We start from the raw sequence: 24,205 nt of genomic DNA, 5'->3' as shown, positions 1-24,205 counted from the left end.
TCAGTAGGTGTGGTCCGTTAGAATTATTCACTTCAGCTCACTTCCGTTTCTGTGTAAATGCCCACATTTACCAACAAACGCTCCCGGTGACTCAAGGAAACTTTGAAAACGCATCAGTTTAGATTGCAAACATTTTAACTTAACATTTTCCAACATGCTATCCGTATTTGAACGGTGGATGAAAAGATTATTTCTCCTGTGAAAAGTTAAAAAGTTAGTGTTTAAAGGAAACTAAAGGAGAATCTTCCTTTGAAGTAGATGTTGGTTATATTAACCAAAAGATCTATTTAAAATAGATATTTCGTTCAAATGCTTACCATTTCTACGTATTTTCAAACATTTGTCAGAGAAAAAAAAAAAGGTGACTTAATCTTTAAGGCTTTGACCCATGTTAGAAAATAAAATGTACAATGGTGGCATTAAATTGTTAGAAAAGTGTATTTTATTGAAGATTAGAAGTGTGAATTTGAAAAAAAAGTGATGAAAAATGACAAAATACCATCTACCTCATAGGGCATCTTCATTGGAAAAAAATGATTGGGGGAAAAAAAAGATAATGGGTGGGAAAATAAAGCATTTTCTACAACAATTTACATATAAGAAGTCAAACCTGAGAAGTATTTACATTACATAGCAACAGATTACAGTATTTACAGAGTCAGGAATTAAAGCAAACAAAAAGAAAAAACCAAAACCTGCACATGCAGACGCCAACAGTCCGGATGAAGCATGAGCCGGTCTGACAAGATTTATTGCAGTGCCTGAAATTTCTTTTCTCAAACAAAAATTGGCCCCAAACAGGAAAAAAAAATAGTTCTACCAGAATTATTTCACTCCAGTATTTTTGTTTTTAATTATTCATCACATTTTTCCTGTTTTTTTTTATATAAATTCACAAAACATTTGAGAGGGAAATCCACAATAGCACATTACATGTAAAAACAGAAAGGAAATGTTTAATGGTGTCTCAAAGATGCTTTGAGTCACAGTTCAGTGCTGACAGATACTCTCACATGTTGGGTTAGGGAATAACCAAAAGAGGACTACAGTATATTTGAACAATCAAGCAAATTTGATGTGCAATTATTAACAGACGATGTCTGTTAATTTCCTCGATCGGGGATGTGATTGAGGAGAGAAGAGGTCTATCCCTAAGAAGACATGGAGTTGTGGATTAAGACGAGACATGAGGGAATCTTTAGCTTCAAGGAGGATGGAGCATTAAATGCCAAACGGCTGTCGGAGTGGACAACAGACTGGGTCACGCCACCCCAATCAAAAATTCCATCAGTATTATTGTTGGTTTAATTCTACCCTGAGAATGCCAATGACTATTTTTACAAACAACCCTTCCTAAAACGTCTACGAAGGTCATCTTTGCCCTCAAAACCACCAGAACTGAGGAGAAATTTAAGGGATGCTTCAACTTTGTTCACCAGTCATCAAAAAAAACAAAGAAAAAAAACTTGCTTTTATTTCTGAAGCTGCATTTTAAACAGTGGTCAGGTTGTAAGAAAGCATTCAGTCGTGTGCTTGTGCCCTCTTTTGCAATGCGGTGTTGAACCCAGGTGTATGTTGGGTAAAATTCAGCTCCATGCTGACACCATAACTGTTTATTCAAAAAACGAAAATGTCAACAAGTGGAAAAACAAAAAAAAAAAAAAAAAAAAAAAAGTGCCATCTTTAAGTGATAAACTGGCTTAAAAGACAACTTCTAGAGATTCAAAGTTTAAAAACTGCATTAATGCAAATGCTGGAGAATAAACGATGGAGGGAAACTGGACTCGTACAAAAACTGGCCAGTCAGCTCTGGAGCAGTCACTTTAACCTTCCTTATATGTTATATAGCCCTTTCTTTTTTGTTGCTATTTTGCAAGCACTTTCCCCCCCAAAAGTTGTACATCTCGTCTTTTCACCGGCTTTGGAGAGAGTTTAGCAGTCTTCCACTGGCGTCAGCACCGGCACCTCGTCAGTTGAAAAGCTCCGACAATGTAACGTACGGTTAGGCAGAACTCGGGACAGATGACGGAAGCAGCAGGGACCGACTGTTATCCAAAATCCATAGCAGCCTTCTTTCTGCAACAGTCTGTCTACACCACTTGTTCTCCGAAAAGATCCTGAACTAGCTAAAAGGGCCAACTCTTCAAAGAGGAGGGTACAAACCAAAATACAACAGCCTGAAGAGGAATGCTGATGGTCACAGGTTGGCCTCTAACCGAGTCCTCTGCTTTCTCGGGTTTTTAGGGGTCATTGGAGCATGAGCTGCTTCAGGTTGTCGTGGAGGATGGTGTCTTTGACGTCCCGGAACACCAGCCGGATGTTCTCAGTGTTGATGGCCGTGGTGAAGTGGTGGTACAACAGCTTCTGGGGGCCGTCGCGCCGTTTGGCGCGGAAGCAGTCTACCATGAAGCCCTGGATGTCTGGCAGGCTGTGCTCCGGTCCGGTGTATTCGGGGAAATAGTCCTTAAGCTTAACGGTTTTCACCTTCTCTTCTAGCAGGTCTGTCTTGTTGAGGAAGAGGATGATGGAGACGTTGGCGAAGACGCGGTTGTTGACGATGGTCTCAAAGATGTTCAGTGATTCACAGAGCCGGTTGGTCTGCCTGTCCTCCATCAGGACCTGGACAAAAAACAAGATAAAACAAAACACAATTGTAAAGTTAGATTCACACCACTCTGGGCAATTCAGGTATAAGCAACCACTATGAATGAAAGTTTCACGCCAAGCTACGCAAGTTCTCAATACAGTTTTCGGGCTCTACGTACATTGAACGCATGTTAAAAGGTAAACCACTAAAACCTTGACCAACCAGGGACTCAGATTTTTTAGTGACGTATGGATGGCGTCCACTTTAATTCAAGGAAGTGCCGACCATTTGTGAAATGATCATGGAGGAGAAATGAATAAATGTGGTTTGTTTGCAGCTGGAATTGTCTGACACCAAGTCTTTCACACATTGGAACAGAGCTGTGAAAGAAAAAGCCTGGAGCAAGATTAGCACCGCTTCAACATTTTGCACCAAGCCTCTTCCAACTGTAGGGGGCGGACATGTGCTAGTGAACAGAAGCAAAAGAAAAAGAAGCCCCTCCCTGATCAGCGTTAACATCATTAGCTAAACGCATTTTCGCATGTCTGGTGTGAACGTAGCAGCAGTTCAAAGGAAGTCTCGATCCGATCACAGTTTAAGACTTGATGAAGATCGGATGTTGCATCCCGATCCGGGATCGGGTATTCATTTTATTCTCATTATTCTGATCAGCGCTATATATTCACAGATTAACACACTACTAGAAGTCTGCATATCATTAACAAACCGCAAAATTGTAAAACACAGCAGAATACGCACTAGCATGAGGATCACAAAAATAGTTCGGTAAAGTTAGCAAGATATTCAAAAATTAGAATTTCTTCAATAACTCTTAGTTATCTTTGATAAAACAGCTGCCTAAAACATTAGAAAAGAAATAAAACTAAAGAATAAACCCACATCATTTGTCGTTATGGTTTTTCAAAAATAAATAAAAAGGTGTTGAATTTCTCGTAAACCAGATGCTCCAAGTCTGAGCATGAGCATTAAATATGTATGTTGCACAAGTTCCAACTAGAGCCCTGCTGGTTATTATGCTTTTAGATTGTCTGGTAATGTACAGCTCGTCTATCACAACGCCTCATCTATGATCTGAAGACAGAGGAGTCTCTGAAGCAGCTTGTGACCGACACGGCTCCATAACAAGCCCACATCGTCCCGCTAAACCAGTCTGCTCATGCTAGCACGTTGGGTTTTGTTTGAGTTCTGTGCTTTAGGGAGCAAACTTCTCCTTTCGGGACTCTTCAGCCCGAGGGGACATTGCTCCAGAGGTTGTGCAGTTTGTTTAGATGCAGCTCTGGCAGACTTCTTCATAAAACAGGAGGCCTGTTAGTGTCCCTTCTTCCAAACAAAGCTGCAAACCAAAACTTCTAGATCTGTTCAGCTAGAGATTCTACAAATTCTCCAGGTTTCCCACAGCTTTCTTTTAGGTAAATTGTTTATTCCAAAAAGGCAATTCACTGTGAATTACTAAATCTTATTTACAGATGGCATTACGTGCTCTTCTAGACTGGCTGCAGTTCTTTAGCATCTATGCTAATGTCTGGCTGCTATTTCAATTTCTGCAAACACAGCTTTGAGGCTTTGGTTCAGTTTTTTCTAAATAAAGGTCACACAGAGTAATAGTTTCTAAACTGTTAGGATTCCGCTGTTTTTAGTTAATTATCAAATGATCAGATCCTGGCCTGTCTTTATTACTCTAACAAGGTCCATGGAACCATCCATGTGTGAAAGGTAACCTTACCAAAAACATGGAGATACTAATACAATAAACCTGTTGCAATTGCAATCCACATGCATTAATTGTTTTTAAATCAAAGTTTAAAATGTGAAATTGACTTCTTCCAAGTAATCAAAATCAAGAATATTTAATAACTAGGGGTGTAACAATACGCAAAAATCTCAATTCGGTTCAGTTCACATTTCTATAGGGCTCGGTTCGGTACAGCTGTTTAACAAATCTGCCTGATATGAACTGCTATTTTATGAACTATTATTTTATTGTTATTTATTGTGTGTGTTTTGCTGCCGGACATCCGAAGACGACTTGGACCAAACTCTGGGATGTTTGGGTGTTAATAAACACAAAAATTGAAGGAGAACTAAACTGTTGACCTCTGATGTCATCAAGAAGATATAAAAACTGATGTGTGTTCGTTGTGGTTTCAAGACGTTTAACAGGGAAGACTCACTGTACACTGAGACACTGTCACTTTAAACAAATGTATCATGGGAGATGTAGTGCGAAAACTGCAGCCGATGGCAGACACTTTCTGAAATTCATTGTTTTGTCCACTTGTTCCACGGTCTGACACCGGATTCTGTGGAAAGCTACTCCGCTAAAGACGAGCTTTAGCTGGTATTTTTGTTGGAACTGAGCGACTTTATGAGCTAAATTGGAACAAGGAAGTGAAAACTTTAAACACTTCTGATTGGTCAGACTGATTACGTATGATTAAGCCTCCAAGAATGATTGGTGGAGACAGTTAAAGGGGCGGGACTTCTCCGAAAACAGAGCTGAAGCTATGGCTAAATCGCGGTACCGTCATTCTTATCAAAATGTCTTTAATAGAACCAAATAAACACAAAGAAAAAGGTATTTTATGATCTTTTATATTCCTAACTACTCAGTGTTTTATCAGGGTCTGTTTGGATGAATAAAGAGCTGATATCCTGGAGATGGTAAATGTTTTTAGATCAGTGAATGGGTAATTTCCCACGGCACACCCGACCATCTCCCATGGCACAGTAGTGTGACCCGGCACATCGGTTGAAAAATATTGTTCTATAAACATTAAGAGTGTGCACGTAGAGCTTTGACGGTGTCAGATTTTTCATCACCGCGGTGATGAACCACCAGGGGGCGTGGTGTCACGGTTAACCGCAACCCCCCCCAAAATCCCCCAGCGGCGCATCAGAAATAAATACAATTACAACGTAGTATTCTTTATTATAAAATAACAGTAACAACTAACTACTACATAACTAATGAACTAACTATATATAAAGCCCATATAGGTGTTGTGGATTGACTGTGACTGTGTGGGTCAGCGCTGCATGTAGGAGGAAGGGGCGCACATGTGTGTTGGGGGTGCGTGTTGATCCCTCTGCAGTGGACCGTTCTCTAGCTGCACGCGAGCCTTCACCTGTGCTCTTTGGTACACACATCTTCTCAGAATATTAAATATTGCCCAGGAATAAACAGACTGCAGACACTTTGTCACTTTTCCGGTAGCCATGAAGAACACGGGGCAGGAGGCTCCGCCTTTGTTTATACAGACACGTAACGTTACGCTGCAAAAAATAGTTCCCAAATAAAACATGTAGTGATATTCATGGAAATGTAACAGTGCGCGTTCATGTTTGTAATGAAGGTGAACCCTAATAACCCCCCCCCCCCCCCTCCCTACACACACAAAATCCTCCGGCGGGCGGCCGTGTCGCGCGCCCTTAAGAACGCACGCAGCTTGAAACGGAACTGAATACAATGTAAATTAACAATTAGAACGCAGTAAATTTGTCATATTTCCTGGCGAGACGAAAACTTCTGTTGTAGAATGAGTTTGTGTGCTTCTGAAAGCGCTCCTGTGTGTAAAGGGAGCCGCGTGGCACGTGCAGCGCGGAGGCACTGAGAGCGCGCGCCTATGAGAGAGAGCGGTGGAAGAGAAGGAGAAAACAGTCTGAAAGAAAGAAGGAAAGTCTGAACACAGGACTAGCAGAAAAAGTCAATTATCAGGAAAGATGAATGTGTTTAATGTATTTATTATAGCTCCAATCACGCACCATATGCAAAACTTAACAAAAAGGGAAAAAAACGTGCGGTGATGCGGTTATCGTCACAGCCCTATGTGCACGTCTGTAACTCAAGAGGAAAAGCTCAACATCATCATCTGGGAAGCCGAGCAGTGGCTGGTTTTTACCTGATCATATTCAGAGGAAGATACAAGGAAGAGGATGGAGGTGACCGAGTCGAAACACTCGAACCAGCGCCTGCGCTCGGACCGCTGCCCCCCCACGTCCACCATCTTGAAGGGAACGTTCTTGATCACAAAGTCGTACTCGTGAATGCCTTTGGTGGGTTTACGGGCCAGCAGGATGTCCTGCTGACTGGGAAGATAATCCTGCAGAAAAGACACAAAATCGATAACCAAAGAGAAACGGCTCTGCCCAACAAATGAGAGGTTTTTGGAGTGAAAACACGAATGCTGCAGTCCATCTACAAACACTAATCCTCAACTTCTGCTCTTTAGCAGAAAACTTTGTTTTACTGAAAACTGATGACCAAAAAAATGTTAATAAAAAAATCAGAGCTTTGATTCCAATTGGAGCATTAGTTCAGTTCATTTTTGATCACTAACAATAAAAACATAATAATCGTTTGAGGGTAAAAAAAACTGCATTAAGGTCCCACTCGATCATTTTTTGAGGCCTTTTCGTTCCCAGTGGTCCTTTAATTATGATGATGCTGTATTTAGCCAAAATTAAAAAAAGCTCACAGGTTGCTATTATTTATGCTGACAGGCTCTCAGTTTCTTAAAAAATGAAAAAAAAAAAAAAGTATGAAAAAAGTGTGTTATAGTGTGGTTTTGCATTCTAAAAAAAATAATACAAAGAAATTATGTTTGAGAGGTTGGAGTAGAATTAAATACTAGATGTGTTAATAAATTAATAAAAATCTAAATCTTATTTATCCCAAGTCTTAAAAATAACTTTAAAAGATGTTTAATTTGGGTTTATGAGACAAAAACATTGTTTTCATGGCAGTTCAAATAGCTGCCATTAAAAACGTTATTACCATCTTAATTCTGTCATAACATTTTTTAATGGAACAGAATAGAATGTATTTATGGTCATAATGAAATTCCGAACAGTTCTGTGACAAAAATGCAAGAATGAGATAAAAATGTGGAAGAATCAAAAAATTAAATATCAATAAAAGAAAAACAACCGTAACAGCAGATAAAGAACGGATGAAACATGTAAGTAGATTTTCCAACTTTCTAAATTGCTTTTTATTTATCTATTCAACATTTTTGTTTCTCCTTTTTTTCACCTATAAATGAAACAAAGTTTTTCTGCCACAACCTGTTATTTTCTGATTGGTTCATTGGTTCTTCAGACAAAATCTGTGCATCGTGTATTCCTTGCATGTCGGCCAACACGCGATTGCCTCGACATGTTGCCATTCCTAACTTACACGGGTAAAAATCCGGTAACAAGGAGCACAAGCAGAAACAACTTACCGGCTCGCTCAGCTTATCCAGATTATCCAAGAAATACTTCACCGCCTCCCCCTGCAACGAGACAGAGGAGGAATTCTGGTTAAATTCTTCCTGATTTACAACCTTCTCTCACTTTATGGCTAACAATGCCGTTTGTGTGTTTCCTGTCCTCGCCGCCAGTTGTTACGACATCCAGAAGAAGACGCTTGTTGGCGGTGGACCAGGCGCCATGAGGGAAAATTGGTACCAAAACACGAGTAATCGGGTGTTCCATTTCAAAACGATGGGAGCCAATTTGAAGCAGGATGCAAATAACTGGCGCTGCAGTGGACAGGTGTTGTTGTTGGGTTCATTTGCATAGAAAGTGTGGCTGTGCGCGTGTGTGGGGAAGAGCAGGAGTTTTCTCTTCCCTTTTCCATCGGCTTTTGTACAGTCAGTGCAAGTCTAGACACGGGGCTGCCAGGACAGAGGAGCATTCCTTTATCTGTTTCCGTGTGAAAGCATGAGTCCTACTCGCCAGAACCACTAAAAAGAGGCCTTCATCTTTGTTAAAACAATATAAAGACAGAGTATACTAAGTTGATAATCATTTGGTGGAATTTTTTCTACAAGCAGCATGTAGCAGCCAGTTCCTCCAAATTTAAGCTTCTGCTCCCACCTTTAGATTTCTTTAAAAAAAAATCTAACCTGACCTGAAAAACACGTGACGGCATGTGTGAACGGCTTAAGTTACACAAGGGAGGAGCAGGAAGGTGTCCTGCTCCGCTCAGGCTGGAGAAAGACAAACCACCATCCACCGTTGAGCTGATTTCAGTTCTGGCCACAAATCTGGTCTCGCTGGAGTTAAGAAAGTTAAATTGGACGAAGGCTGGTGGTTTTATTAGCGTCCAAAAATAATATTCACACCAAAAAAAAGCAGAAGGGAAACCAGAAGAGCAATCACAGAGTTTCTTCCTGCTCATTATGAGCCATGACGGTGGCTTCTGAGAAAAACGTAAAAACTCAAAACTGAAAGACATTATGTAACCAAGGTAGTGTGACAATTGTACGTAGGACGTTGCAGCTTGTTTTCATACGGCCCTTTGCGGCTGTACTGGCATCAAACTGGTTTCAGATGAGCTAAAGGTGTTAGTTTTCCTCATAAATCAGGATAAATGGAAACTCCATACATCCCGATTGCTGAGAACTAAAAAAATAAAACAAAACTTTTCATCGAAGCCTAAAATGCTGCATAAATTACACCTGATAAATAAGGTTTTTTTTTCTGTAAATTCTTCCCCAACCTGCACATATGTTTTGGCGTGTAGGTTTAATTCCCTTTTATGCAGGGCTGGGAATGTCAGGTGTCCGCTCTCAAGATAATCCGATTCAAAGCATATCTTCACGCTTGTTTGCCACAAACGCCAAATCTGAAAAGCAGTGGGATGATAGCTTTAAATAACAACACGATCTCTGTGTCTGCAGGTAATTGGATAAAGAGCATCAGACCTGACAGAAAAATGACGGCCATCAGTGACTCCGTAACAGATTAGTCATTTGTTGTGGCAACAATGTCTTTTTACTGGCCTATCTTTAAAAGCCCGCCTCTTACAGGGTTTATGAGGAGACCGTGGTGCAGAGGTAGAGCGGTTGACCTCTGATTGCAGGTTCAGCCCCTACCCCGCCCACCCACGTGTCAAAGTGTCTTTGGGCAAGGCACTAAACCCCACATTGCTTCTGGGGGTTATAGGTTGGCGCCATAAAGCAGCGGACCCACCATCAGCATGTGAATGGGGCTGTGACTGTAAAGCGCTTTGAGCCTACAGATATACGCCATTTAGCATTTTACCATTCTATGACAAAAAAAGTTCACCCGTAGAGTTTATATTTGCTCGGTTTCTTGCGTTTTGCAGAGTTCCTGCAGAAAACAACACAGAGCCAGCAAATGCTACAGTAAAACTATGATTTAAAACCAATTTCCTTAAAATTACCTTAAATCCTTAAAATACACACAGACACACACAGACACACACAGACACAGTGGTGGACAAAATTGTTGGTACCCCTCAGTTAAAGAAAGAAAGTCCACAATGTTCACTGAAATGACTTGAAACGTTCAAAAGTAGCAATACACTAAAATTTGTTGAAAATTAAATAATCAAAATCAGCCATTACTTTTGAGTTGTTGATTAACAGAATTGTTTAAAAAAAAAACTAATGAAATAGGGCTGGACAGAAATGATGGTGCCTTCATAATTGACATCACAGCTGTTTTCAAACCCATAATCAGTCAGTCTGCCTATTTAAAGGGAGACAAATAGTCACGTTGCTGTTTGGTGAAAAGGTGTGAACCACACTGAACATAGAACAATAGAAAGCGAAGGAAAGAATTGTCCCAGGACATTAGAAACTAAATTACAGACAAACATTGTAAAGGTAAAGGCTATAAAACCATCTCTAAGCAGCTTGAAGTTCATGTGACGACAGTGGCACATATTATTCAGAAGTTTAAGACCCACGGCACAGTAGCCAACCTCCCTGGACGTGGCAGGAAGAGGAAAATTGATGACAAATTTAGGAGACGGATAGTTGGAACTGTATCCAAAGAGCCCAGAACAACCTCCAAAGACATTAAAGGTGAACTCCTAGATCAAGGTACATCAGCGTCAGATCGCACCATTTGTCGTTGTTTGAGCCAGAGTGGACTTCATGGGAGACGACCAAGGAGGACACCACTGTTGAAAGGAAATCCTAAAAAAGCCACACTGGAATTTGCAAAAATGCATGTTGACAAGCCACAAAGCTTCTGGAAAAAGGTCCTTTGGACAGATGAAACAAAACTGGAGCTTTTTGGTAAGGCACATCAGCTCTATGTTGGTAGACTCAAAACTGAAGCATACAGTACAAGCAAAAGAACACTGTCCCTACTGTGAAACACGGAGGAGGCTCAGTTCTGTTTTGGGGCTGCTTTGCTGCATCTGGCACAGGGTGTCTTGAAGTCATGCAAGGTCAAATGAGATCTCCAGATTATCAAGGCATTCTGGATAGAAATGTGCTGCCTAGTGTCAGAAAGCTTGGTCTCAGTCGCAGGTCATGGGTCCAACAGGACAATGATCCAAAACACACAGCCAAACACCCCCAAGAATGGCAAAGAGAAAAGCGTTGGACTATTCTGAAGTGGCCTTCTATGAGTCCAGATCTGAATCCTATTGAACATCTGTGGAAGGAGCTGAAACATGCCATTTGGAGAAGACACCTGTCAAACCTGAGACAACTGGAGCAGTTTGCTGATGAGGAGTGGGCCAGAATACCTGTGGACAGGTGCAGAAGGCTCATTGACAAATACAGAAACCGTTTAATTGCAGTGATTGCCTCAAAAGGTTGTCCAACAAAATATTAAGTTATGGGTCCCATCATTTTTGTCCAGCCCTATTTCATTAGTTTTTTTTTTTAAATATTTCTTTAAATCAACAACTCAAAAGTAATGGCTGATTTTGACAATTTAATTTTCCATAAATTAAATTTATTGTTACTTTTGAACGTTTCAAGTCATTTCAGTGAGCATTGTGGACTTTCTCTGTGTGTGTGTGTGTGTATATATATATATATATATATATATATATAAAAAAGTCTTTTATTTACCTAGGAAATGTCCGATTAAGATTAAGGATCCCCCCATACTTTTTTCTTTGGAGATAACAGCCGAGTGATGCTGGACCAACAGGTCTGACTGCTCTTATCTGAAGCTTGGTGTTACTTTTATTCGAACTTAAATGTAGAAGTTAACAATAAGGTTAAACTCAGATTAAACACAATTTAAGGAATTATTGATCCATCTTTTTCCATTTCTACATTTAATTGCTGGGTATGAAAACCTTTTTTTTAAAGATTTTTGAAAACGAAAAAAAGACTGATTTAAAAGATTTTTTTAGAAATGTAATCTTTTAGTGAATGTAATTTTTTTTTAAAGAACCTAGATCCTTTAGAGAAATAGCCTTTTTAAAAGCTTATTGCATTCTCTTTTTTTTGTTAATTTGCAAGTTTTATTATTTTAACTTAGTTTTATGTTTTCAATAAAGGATTCTCAACATTTTGCAGTGTTATGTTAAAGAAATGAGTGTTTACTCTGTGCGTTTTGTGAATCATCTGTTGCATCTCTTGAGCTACGTTCACACCGTCCATTGCAATGCGAGGTCCAGCGACCACTTGAAATGAAAAGTCTGTTAATAAATGTGCGTTTTAGGCTTCCTCCTTTAAAAATCTCGCGTTCATGCATAGCTACGCTTGTTTCTACAACCGTTTCAGGCACAAAAAACAAAAACGCACAGCCGTGTTCAAGTTAAACCAGGTTGAACTTTGACCTATCAGGGGCTAAGATTTGGTAGTGACATATGGACGACGTCACTGTTAATTAAAGGAAGTGCCAACCATTTGAAAATTGATAATGAAGCAGAAATTAATAATTGCTGTTTGTGCCCGGTCGGGGTTATATCACACCTACTCTTTCATATATCGGAATAGAGCTGAGAATGAAAAAAGAAGAAAATCCTGGAGCAAGATTTCGCTGCTTCAACATTTCACACAAAGCCTCTTCCAACTGTAGGTGGCGGACATGCGCTAGTAGACAGTGGAAACAGGAAAAGAAGAAGCCCTTCCCTGCTTGTCCCGTGTGAACACCATTGTCTATAAGCGCATCAAATGTCTGCTCTGAACGTAGCTCAACAGGTTTGAAAATGGAACTAAATGTGCCAACTTGCAAAAATAAAATGTACGAATATTCAGATATTTTCTTTAAGCAGACATAAAGTCACTAGATTAAGAGCATAAGAGGATTTTTTTTCTTTTACCTGAAATGAGGAGCTACTGTCCGGGGTGCACATGCAGACTGCACGCACGTGTGTGTTCTTGTGTAACATGAGGTGGGTGACATTCATACTGTTTGTGTGCAAATAATGCTGAGCTGGAGAGCCCGGGCTCCATTTGTAAGCATAAAGCAGTTTAACAGCAGATCAACATTCTTTCTCTGATCCCACTTCTTCCCCTTTCTGTCTGCAAAACCAATTCACGCTAACCAGCTGAGAAACCAACAACCCCCCTCGCCAAGAACAGCCCGGCTTTGTGGGACTTGGGGACAAATTGTAATTTTCTTGCCCTAGTCACATTATTGGAAGCAACTTAGAGCCACGTAAGAAGTAAACGACCAGAAAAAGATGTAAAAAGACATCTTTTGAAATTGCTATACGTATTTTAAATATATACATACTGCTAAAGAAATAGAGCAATGGAAGGTCCCTCAGGGGACATGGGGCACACTTTTGACCACAGCTGCAGCTCTGTGGGAAATGCCACAGTGCTGAAGTGTGCAGGCTGACAGTTGAGGCTAAGGGAGCAGAGAGAGGTATAAACAGGAAGTTGACTTCATCACATGTCTGACTGCAAAGAGAACGTCAGAAACGCAAAATCAGAGCTAAGGCGTGGAGCGGCAAGAGAGAGGTGAACTAAAAAATCAGTTTCACTTTCCTCTTCTGCTACCATTTCCTAGCTACCTTAAGAGTTTTGGTTTGGACATTGGTGCACTGAGGTTCTTATCAGTGCACCCTGCATGAAAAACTGGGGCATCATTATCTGAGAGTCGTGTTCCTTCAACATACCAGCTGAAACTCTCTGCGGCGGTCGTAGGCGTTTTGTATGCCGGAGTCTGCCCACAGGGCCCTGATGGCGGGCAGGTACTCCACAAAGTCGGCCGTTTCCAGCTGGCCGTTGGCCATCATGGCCGACCGGGTGTTGATTGCCATCACTTTGTCCCCGTGCGTGCTGTTCTTTGGGTCCCCCCATGGGATGTGCAGCTTCTCCCGGGCGTCCACCAGCACACGAATGCCTAGAGAGAAAGCAGAAAAAGAAAGAAGAAGAAAAAAAATCAACCTTGAATTAATTGTTTTTTTTTGGGTGACTCTTCAAACAAGATCAGATCTGAAGTGTTTGAGAAACATTATAGCCAGGAAAATGATCCATAACTTAACATGTTTTCACAGATAAAAATCGCAGTGAATAGAGATTAATGTAAACAAAAAAAATTTAAAAAAAAGATCTATTCTATAAGAAGTGAATGTGTCCTTTGACTGTTACATAAGACATGTTCAGATAAGTGAAGGAAAGCTTGATTGTCTTTGCACTTTTACTAATGTAGCTGCTAAAGTGGAGTTAGCTTTAATAAACTCAAGCTTATTTAAACTTTAAACAGGGAAATTGACCTTTTTTAAGCTTTAAGACTAAATATTAAGGACTGAGAGTGATTTTTGCTTGATTTAGACAGTGGATGTGCCACAAACAGAAATGTGTTTTATAGAAGGAAAAGTGTCGTAAAAAGTTCATTTACGTTATTGAGAAATGCTCTATCGCTGAAAGTAGCTAATTTCGACGTAATGACGATTTAAATAAAAAAACTTAAAAAAGGAAACTAGCATATTAGCATCGAAGCGGGACTTGAGTTCACACTCTGTTAGCTCTCTCTCACGATGTCGTTTCTAGTGGACAAACAGGAACAAGTTCTCGCTTTTCTACTACTACACGATGGTTGCCCTTCATTGGGCAGCAAAAACGTGAGAAATGGTTATTCAGTCAAAGCGGGAATAACTCAAAACAGGAACCGTGTGGCTAAACAGCAACTGGTTGGGGAAAAAAGACGAAAAAAAACCTTAACCGGCAGACGGTTCAGCTGGGTGTGCCGACAGCAGATGCGGAGTGTTTATGTGTCCTCTCGTCTCGCTAGCTAAGTACAACACACACCAAGAAACTTTTCCCTAGCATTCGAACGGTTTGGGGGGAGTTTCTGCGCCCAAATAAACTCAATATCATCTCATGTATCACGTGTAAAGTAGCCGCTAAGGTTACCTTTGATAACATTGCTGTAAATCGTTGGTTTGAACTCCTGTCGCGCTCGCTGGTCGAAGTCATCGCCGTGGATGATTCGCATTTGTTTGAGGAAAGTCGACTTGCCGCTCTCGCCAGCGCCGAGCAGCAGGATCTTTACCAGCCGTTTGACGTACTTTTTCTCCCGGGAGAGATTTTTGTCGATCTTCTTAGACTTTTGTATTTGCTCTACCTCGCCGCTATTAAGCAAGCAGACGGGTAGGCAAACTTTTAACACAGACCTGGTCGGCAGGAAATCCGCCATGTTCGCACAAACTTCATCGATGCTAATTTGATGCTCGCTCACGAGGCGCGCGTACGCGACCAAGCCCCTTCCCTGAACTCAGGAAGTGCTGCTGAATAACCGTTTTTTACAGTACTCTCCTGTACAAATCACAACTAAGTCAGTGTTGAGCTGTTTCATATGTAGAAAAAAAATCTCTAAGATTTACCTTATTGATACAGTTTAGACAAAATTAGGTTTTGCACTGTTATGCCACTTGTAGTTTGAAAATTACTCACCACAGCGGTTTACATAGAGTAATTTAGGGCAATTCCGCTAATTGAAACCTTAACTCATAAAGTTTTAAAAGCAAGTTGGTTTCGTTTCTATATATAAAAATTAAAACAGCGTTAAAAATTCAAACCAAACGGAATTTACAGCTGACACAATGTCGCCCTCTGTGGGTTTCAATTTTCTACCGATGTCAGACATTTTCTCTATGAGAAAAAGCTGCACTCTGATTGGCTGTTTCCTTTCACGCTTTAGATTTGATGCCTTCACAGACGGTCGGATTTACAACTATCTATGAACGAATGCCAAAATAATGAAGGGTTGTCTTCAACTTTGTGGGGAAAATGAATAAAAACTCTTTACTTAAAAGTCCAGACCATTTAAGTGACATTTTTTGGAATGATTTATACTTTCAAAAATCTAAAATTATGTACTTTTTTCTTTTCTAAAAACCATTTAATTTCCTTTAAAATATACAACATATTTGAATATTGTATGTCTGATAAGTATTTTTAAGGGTTAGGTTCTTAGAAAAGTACCATTCCTTTATTTAAACAGTTATATGTATCTGAATATAAGTCGCGGTGCCGTAAGAAATAAAATAAAATAAATCCGTACTTGTTGCAACGGATTCCTTTTTGAGACCATGAAAGCAGCATCACCATCGATTATTGCGATTCCCTTCGAGCATCCCCAAATAACACCGGGCTCGCGGGAGACAGCGGTGTTATTGTATGTTTCAGGGAGCCGAGCGTCAACAACATGACCATTAAAAATGCTCTCCGGGATCATGGACAGAGGTACCATCCGTGGTCGGTTATAAAACATTGGGGCAAAAGAAAAGACAAAAAACACAGCAGTGCTCTGCCTCCTAAGACGCATAAATTAATGACAAAAATATTTGTGACAGCATTTGTCATATAAGTTGGTGCTTATATAAGTTGAGTCCTGGTTTGCTACTTTAATATTTTATACATCATACCATGTTTTCTGAAAATTCTAACCTGAAAACTGAAATATTAGATTTTGACTAATGTATTTTCTCCCTTCAGACAAAAACCCCTGACTACTATGAGCGAATTGTAAGTCAGTTTTAGAGTTTTGTTTCTTTCTTTTTTTTAAAGTCAACTTGTCATTGAATCCTTTTAGAAGCTGTTTTTCTCTGTTTATGCTTCGTGCAGATGATCTTTACCCAACAGTCAATCATGAGGCCCACACTCAAAAAACTGTCATGTTGAATGAACATAAAAAAATTATGGAAAGGATTTCCACATAATTAAATTGCATTACTTGAACTAAAAGGAATCATATTGGTCTTACTTAATATACTTAAGTTGAGTCAACTTAATGTACTTAATTTATCCTAACTTAATATACTTAAGTTGATCCAACGTAATTTACTTCTGTTGACCCAACTTAATATACTTGAGTTGATCCAACGTAATATATAAATTTTTATATACATGTGACATGATTAATTTACGTATGATTTACAAACATAATATTTTCTTGTTGGAATGACGAGTTACATTTTTGTAGAGTTTAATGGCTGGTAATTTCCATTTTTTGAATGCAGAGTGAAGTCATCTGTGTCCATTAAGAAAGTCCATTATTTACCTTTTTTTTAAAAATATTCCACAGTAAAAGGCTATCTATGGAAGATTAACTGTTTTCACTTTTTTTCATACATATATGTCTATTCTTTGTTTATAAATGCTGTAAAACTGTGATTGGTCTAGAATTTGCTAACTCTAATTGCAGCATTGAGGATTTGCCTCAAAACAGCAAAGGCTTTGTGTTTTTCTTTCATAACCGGTTGTGCAAAGGCACATACACCCCATTTAATGAGATGAAGCAGATTACCATAATATGAAAAGTATGTGGTAACTACTTTTTAAGAATGTATGAATGTAAGAATGGACCACATTTTAAGCATTCTGAGTAAATACAAGAATTTTATTACCAACGTCATGTATGCATTTGAAAAACTAGATAGGGTCAAACATATTTTTTAAATATTTAATTTTAGTTTTTCTTTTTAAAATAAACTGGAAAATGTAACATTTCTTTTAGTTTTTCCTTACTTCCTCCCTGCAGGGTTTCAAAATGACTATAAATGTATTTGTTAATCCACTGTACAGAGATTACATAGACCAACGCAAAGTCAACGATGTAAACTTTAGTTGTGTTTCTGATGAGGTTAGTTTATACAAAATATATTATATATATAAATAATATATATATATGTATAATATATATATAAATCCAATTATGTTTCAAGCAATAAATCAAAATCCACTTGACTTTATCTAATAATCCTGCTTAATTAATTTAATGTCACCTAAGTTTCTATTAAATGCATTATTGCACAAATGTAATTACACAGTTATTTCTTCCTACATTAACACAAGTTTTTCTTTGTGTTTGTTTTTTTAAACAAATACATTTAATTATTTCTGTAATGAGCTGTGGGAATTTCTGTTGCATTGTCTGCAATCAATGCTTGAAAAAACCCAAAATCAAATCAGTTTAAAAGCATGTGTGCTGAGACTGACCATAATTTATTCCATCATAAATTATCTTAACCATGATGGCTGATATTTTCTCTGAGTAGCAAACAGGTTAAACTTCTCGTAATTAGAATGTTGAATTGATCACATTTGAAGTTTTTAAAGCTTATTTCTCTAAGAAGGTTGCTGTGTTTGAGATCAGTTCCATCAAAACGTCTTTCAATTCTCCAAATGAACTGATCATGATTTGCTCTTCCAATGTCAGATGTTTTTTATGTTGTGCTCAGACAGAGATGCATATCTCTTCAAGTAAGAGGATATTTTAAGCGATATAAAAAGGTTTATACAACAAGGCTAATTAAAGAAGACAGATTTTAAGAAGTAAAAAAATACGATTTAGCTGACAATTTAAAACATGATTTAGATCAAAACACTTGTAAGAGATTAAACATTTCTAATGGCTAAAAGTGGAAAGTGACTTATTGAAATGTACGATAAAATAAACATAAAATAAAGAATATGTTACAACAGAAGTTGTAATATATTGTTATGCTGCACAGGAGTAAGAAGAGGTGAGAGAACAGATAAGTCAAAAACACCAAGAATTAACAAAAACATTAAAAAATGATCTATTTATGCTTTCAGTAAAGTTCTTTTAAATTCTGACGTAAAGTGTTGAAACTCAGAAATGCTAAATCATGTCTAAAAACAAGATATATGCAGCAGAGGGTTTAGAACACAGCCCTGCGGAGCCCCTTTTCTATGGAAGCGATTCTGTAGCATAAATAACAAGCAAAGTCAAAACCAGAAATGCTTTTTCATTTTCAAAATGAAGCTGCATTTTTTGACTCAAAAATAAAAAGGAAAAAGCAATCCACCAAAATGCTTTTTCATTTCCTTCCTCAACACAGCTTATTCTGTCACTTAATTAAAATTAAAATGAAAATGCTATTTGACATTTCATTTTCAAAAAGTTATCTGGTAAATGTGTAGCAAAATCCATTTAGAAATGTCTAATTTGACAATAAAAAATGGATTAATAGAAATGCTTTTTCATTTTCAAAATGAAGCCGCATCAAATGACTCAAAATTAAAAGGAAAAAGCAATATTTCAAAATGCTTTTTCATTTTATACTTAAAACCGCTTATTCTGTGTCATAATTAAAATGAAAATGCAAAGAAGGGATTGCATTTGCATTTTCACATCCACCCTGGGAAACTTGTCTCAATATTCATTTAGGAAAAGCATTTCCAGAGGGAAGGCGGGGCGATGACATCACTGCTTTCTCCGTGTGTCCGGCCGCTGACAGACACAGACACACTCACCAGGAACAGACTATGTTAGCGGCACAGAAGACGGCTTTGTGGTGGTTGTGAACTTCTGATGAGTTTCCACAGCTTCTCAGGACTACATAGCAGCATGTCCGCCTTCTGCAGTCCAAGCTATTTTTCTTCGGACCGCCAGCTGCCTTCGCATAGCGGAGCGCGAAGCTCCCGATGATCGCTGAAGGCGGAAATTCTGCTGCGATCTGAGAAACTATCATATGAATTTGTGTTTCCAGTGGTGTCCAGAACAAAATAAAGACTGATGTAATTTTTTCCAAGTTCATGCAGATAAATTGCACTAAGGAGAGCGCCGTTTTAGCGCTGTTTCATGAGAAACAGGCCTTTGGTGGGAGGGGCATCACAGAATGTGAACGGAGCAGAACCAAAATCTTTTAGAACTAACCTGTCAGACATTCTCCTCTGCTTTTTTCTTTTTGTTTTGTTGCAGCAGGTTTTCTTTTCATACCTCGATGGCGTGAAAAACCCGCGTTACAGACAAATCTGTGGCGTTTCTTTTCTTACTTCCTTTGCAAGTGTCTGCACGGTTAAATCCTCAGATTGAGGAAGATTAATGAAATGAATCTTTTTTTTCTTCATTTTTAGAAGTGATATTAAAGGGAAAAAAAGTCATTTGGTTTGTGGTGATGTGTTACATTTGTTCATTCGCTCACAGAGGGTCACCGATTGTACATATGTCTGTCTGCCTTCTGCATACTTTTATGCATTATTCCTGTGCTTATCTATGCTTTATAAATCTATAATTGGGTTCTGTCAGTTTGTTCCTTATACTGGTATTTTTTATTTCATTTTGGAGTCCAAACATTTCTCACTTTTTTTCCACAGCAGCAAAAACCAAAATCCTCAAAAGAAAGTGCAGTTTAGTCCAGATTAACCTCAGAAATGAGAAATATGACTTGTTCTATGGATCTGTAATCTCTGTGTTTCAAGTGGTTTCTAAAGGAAAAAAACGCAGATCTGAACATATCTATCATAAATCTGCACTATGATAAAATGAAGAAATTGTGTTTTTTTTACTCCTCACTGGACCAAAGGTTCACTTTAATCTATGAAACCAGCCTGAGGTGGATTCTGCAGACTTTCACATTTCTGTTTGCTGATTGGCTACATTTGTAGACTGACCGCCTTTGAAAGTGGCGATCTGTCCTTTTCTAGTTTCTTTTATACACAAATCCGCCGCGAAATCTACGGGCGCCGCCATATTGGCTATCGCCATTACTGCGTGGCTGTGGACTGCGACTTACCGCTGCCCTCTATTGGATTTTCAATGAAAGCATTTCTCACGTGAATATGACAGGTGACAGGTAGATAAACAATGGCAAAGGAAAGGGATGATTGGGTAGATGACGTCAGGCAGTGGCCAAAATTGACCAATGCAGGTAATTTAATGTCAAGATAATGTATTAAGGCATGTATTAATTGATGACAGCCATAAAACCGAACGCTATCATTACTAGCTGTGTTGCTAATATGTTCATTAGCTTGCAAACAACTAAAACACGACTATTTGTAGTAAAATAAATGTTTTTACAGGTATCCAGGATTATTTTATTAATCGCCTGGTATGTGATGAGCTTCAGAATCTGCTGCCAGCAGTAGGAACAAGAATTGAACATGGGGTTATGAAAAGTTGTGTGCTTAAGTAGTTAGTAATAAGATTAATGAGCATATAACAAAAGGAGTAATACACACATCAAGAGTAAAATATCTGTTCATTGTTTAAAAAAATTACATGTTAGTTATCGACACTGCATTGCTATGGTAACTTACTAAGCATCAAGAGTTTGACATTTCTTCACAATTTAAACATGTACAACCATCTACATTGTGGTTTGAAACAGTTGGTTGCTTTGTTGAACTTTTTGTTCAAATAAAAAGTAATATGACCTTCCTTGGCCTCAAAATTAATAACCACATCACACACACTCAATCATTCTTCAGGTGTTTCCCTTTTTTTATTCAGTACTGTTATGGATTAACAGAGGCTGCAAATTACATAGCTCTGCACAAATACTTACAATCTCATCAACACAAAACGACTCGCAAAAGTAGCCAGAAACTGTCAGCACATAAACCTGTATAAAATATAAAGTCTTTGTTATTTAAATTTTTCGCTGACACTGATGGCGTTGGATCAGTCTGAGTGCCACAGTCCTTCATCGGCTTGTTACCGCAGCTGAAACTGTAGTTGTGGTCCATGTGATCTGGCGACTGGATTCCAACATCACATGTTTGCAGAGGCAATGTTTCCAAATTTCCAACATCCACCTCTGTTCCCATTGGTCCAATAGCTGAGTTCAGGTGTAGTGCCTGAAGACATCTTTTTTTGGGTGGAGGTCTAGCTGGAGTTACCTAAAGAAAAAAAAAGAGCTGTGCATTAGTAAAACATGAGAATGAAACATATTTAAACTTACAATGTGATGCAATAATATGGCTCTGCTAAGAGACCTACTTACACGACAATCATAGCCCATGAACAACACAGGATAGGGATTTTCTCTTCTGGGTTGTCCGTCAGGAAAATGTATCCCACACACCTTAGAGTGAAACATAAATATACATACATTGGTTGTTGTAAATACTTCTGAAATACTTTGCACATGCACAATTCCATTTTATCATCCCATTTATTAATCTCTGGAGGGGGCTTACATATAATATTATTCTTTTTTGAGGTGTAAGGGGCAAAAATTGTTGTTTATCCCCATCCTGTTTAGTCTACTGTTGTAATTGAAGTACTATGTGGATTGTTTTATTTTTTGCAAGAATGAAGATTTGTCTATTTGAGATACTAGTTTAATTATTTAATAACATCAATCACAGAATAATCAAAAAACCAATTGGTTGAGTACATTTACCCATCCATCTAGCAGATGTTTTTTTTACCCAAAGAACAGCAACGAGGACAAACAGTTAAGCCAATGCACAGAAATAAACTACAGTAACTTAATTACAGATCATACAAAGCAGTAAAAACAGAGCTTTAGTCTTGTAAAATCAGATTTTCACTTGAAAACATGAAACGTCAGCTGTGTTTTCGCCTGTGGCTAATAATGTTAGCATCTTAGCTAGCTATGTCGTATGTTTACACCCTCTGCGTGCAACATGTGGCATTAACAGATAGAACAATCAAGCCAAACGTACCACAGTATTCTTGTTTGCTGTGACGCCATCTCGGTTTATGTATTTCATCCACTTTTGACGCACATTTTGGTCCTCCGCTCGACCAGGTTATCTGTGTAATCCATAAGGCCACACGGGCAGTCGGTGCAGTAAAGGTTTGTGAATTTCACAAACAGTCTTATTCCAGGCCTGTATTTTTGCACTGCTGTTAAAGCAGCCGAAAACACAACAAGTTCTTCCCGGCATCGTTGAAAAGAAAAAAAAATGGACAAACTTTTCGCATCTAAGCCTGCTTGTAAGCTTGCAGCGAACGTCTGCAACAGCCGCTGCGGGACCAACAACAAGCTACTTCTGCTACTTCCTTAGCAGCAGAGCACCGCAGTAATGGCGGCGCTACTTTACTTCCGGGTTTCGCCGAATTAGTGTATTCTGAAAGTGTCAGTGGCCGTCACAGCCCGCCTGTATCTCGCCTCAAACGCGGTTTGACCAGCGGCCAGTAACCGCAGAGGAAGCCAGGCTCTCTGCTTTAAAAGTCAAACACTTGAGGGTCCGCCGGTGTTCCATCGCCCGCTACAAGATGTTGTGCCTCAGTAGCACTTAGGTCGTGCGCTTGTATGACGCCGCGTGATTTGGATGCATATCTCGGCCTCCAGGTTCTGGTAGGAACACGCCGTGCTTTCTCTATACTGTCTGTTCTGCAGATATTTCTTTTCTGCACCCATTTTCACTGTTGTTTATATGGTTTGTGAAGTTTATTGTTTTGCATAAAAAATGAAAAGTTACACACAAAATATTTATAATTTTTGTATTGAATAAAAAGAAAAAAGGTTGTTTAAGGAAAACTTAGGAAAATGGAAATTATTTTTTATTGTGTCGGCTGAATGGCAATGCCAAGAAAATAGTTTGAAAAAATGTCCTTCTGTCATTTTCTGATGTGTTCACTACAAATGCGAGAACAGTCGACAATAAAAGTCATTTTAAGTATTTTAAGTGTGTTCTTATTTTGCTTTCTTTCATTAAGCAAATCCATTTGCACAATCAGCAAGTCCTCCAAATTTGGCACTGAGGAATGGAATAAAAACCGGTTTATCACATATACTGATGACATCAGACTTTTTGTTTTCCTTCTGAAGGAAGCAGCTAAAGTTTTATTTGATCAGTTTGATCTTCTGGCTCACATAAATACTCAAGATGCCAGAAACAAAGGAGAGCTGAGAAAATGAGCAGAATGGAAGCTGGACTTCCTCATAAGTTCCTGTAATACAACACAACAGTGGCCTCTAGTGGACAGTAATAATAATATATTTTTGAAACATATAACAAAAAGTCTTATGGACATTTTGTACCGGGTTCTCCCAATCACAGCTACCTTCATTTTTCATGACAAATCTACCAAATTCATGGAGAGATTTCTATGGTTAACCCTTGTGCTATCCTAGGCACTTTAACATTGTGAGTTGGGTCATCTAGACCCACTGGACAGTGCCCTGAACCTTTTTTCTTCAATGGTTTATGATCTTCCATGGTGTCCATGGATTACATAAAATCCTCTCCACCTTTATCCACCTTTGTCATGGTAGGGAGAACACGTCAATGTAAGGGTGGGGTCATAGGATAGCACAAGGGATAAAGGTCAACATTCACTCAGTAGAATAACTGAGTTTTAGCACATTTATAGAAAACAATTGTCTTTTGTGCTTTAAAGTGAATTTGACATTTTCTGTTTATTTTGGATAACAGCGGCCAAAAATAGTCAACACAATGACACACAGAGACCAGATTTGACCCCTGTGAGTTTTCCAGTGTTAAATCTGCTCCATTACATCCCCAAACTGTTCTTTTGAATCAGTCTGCAGCATCATGGCGGATCATTTACTGATGCCGGAGGGTTGCAAATACACAGAGCTACAATAATCAGGTGGGCTTTGGTTTTGAAACTCTACAAATGGTGCCAAACTAAAACTTCTTGAGTTAATGTCCATACCACTATACCACCGCCTCCTACCCGAGCTTTTGC

The 24,205-nt window shown here is 38.8% G+C and overlaps 1 protein-coding gene and 1 long non-coding RNA gene across 3 annotated transcripts; both read right to left on the bottom strand.

Annotated features, from left to right (window-relative positions):
* Window positions 1-424: 424 nt before the first annotated feature.
* LOC101162018 (guanine nucleotide-binding protein subunit alpha-13) lies at window positions 425-15,420 on the bottom strand. 2 transcript variants are annotated; one of them, XM_004084261.5, is made up of 5 exons: window positions 14,680-15,420; window positions 13,440-13,666; window positions 7,831-7,881; window positions 6,508-6,708; window positions 425-2,619 (listed from the first exon to the last, which is right to left on the bottom strand). In XM_004084261.5, the coding sequence occupies exons 1-5, from the start codon at window positions 14,960-14,962 to the stop codon at window positions 2,248-2,250; spliced, it is 1,134 nt and encodes a 377-aa protein (XP_004084309.1). In that variant the 5' UTR covers window positions 14,963-15,420; the 3' UTR covers window positions 425-2,247. The 2 variants fall into 2 exon arrangements, with proteins under 2 accessions (XP_004084309.1, XP_078793760.1); XM_078937634.1 differs by lacking the exon at window positions 7,831-7,881 and having other exon boundaries at window positions 14,680-15,042.
* A 5,586-nt stretch (window positions 15,421-21,006) lies between these two features.
* On the bottom strand, window positions 21,007-22,554 carry LOC144987888 (uncharacterized). The gene is made up of 3 exons (XR_013651567.1): window positions 22,210-22,554; window positions 21,522-21,602; window positions 21,007-21,417 (listed from the first exon to the last, which is right to left on the bottom strand). It is a non-coding gene; the product is annotated as an uncharacterized LOC144987888 (long non-coding RNA).
* Window positions 22,555-24,205: the final 1,651 nt, after the last annotated feature.

Source organism: Oryzias latipes, chromosome 19 (genome assembly GCF_053564925.1).
Source record: "Oryzias latipes strain Hd-rR chromosome 19, Olatipes_Hd-rR_3.1".
Classification (NCBI taxonomy): Eukaryota; Metazoa; Chordata; class Actinopteri; order Beloniformes; family Adrianichthyidae; genus Oryzias; species Oryzias latipes.
This window is presented reverse-complemented; position numbering and strand designations above follow the sequence as displayed.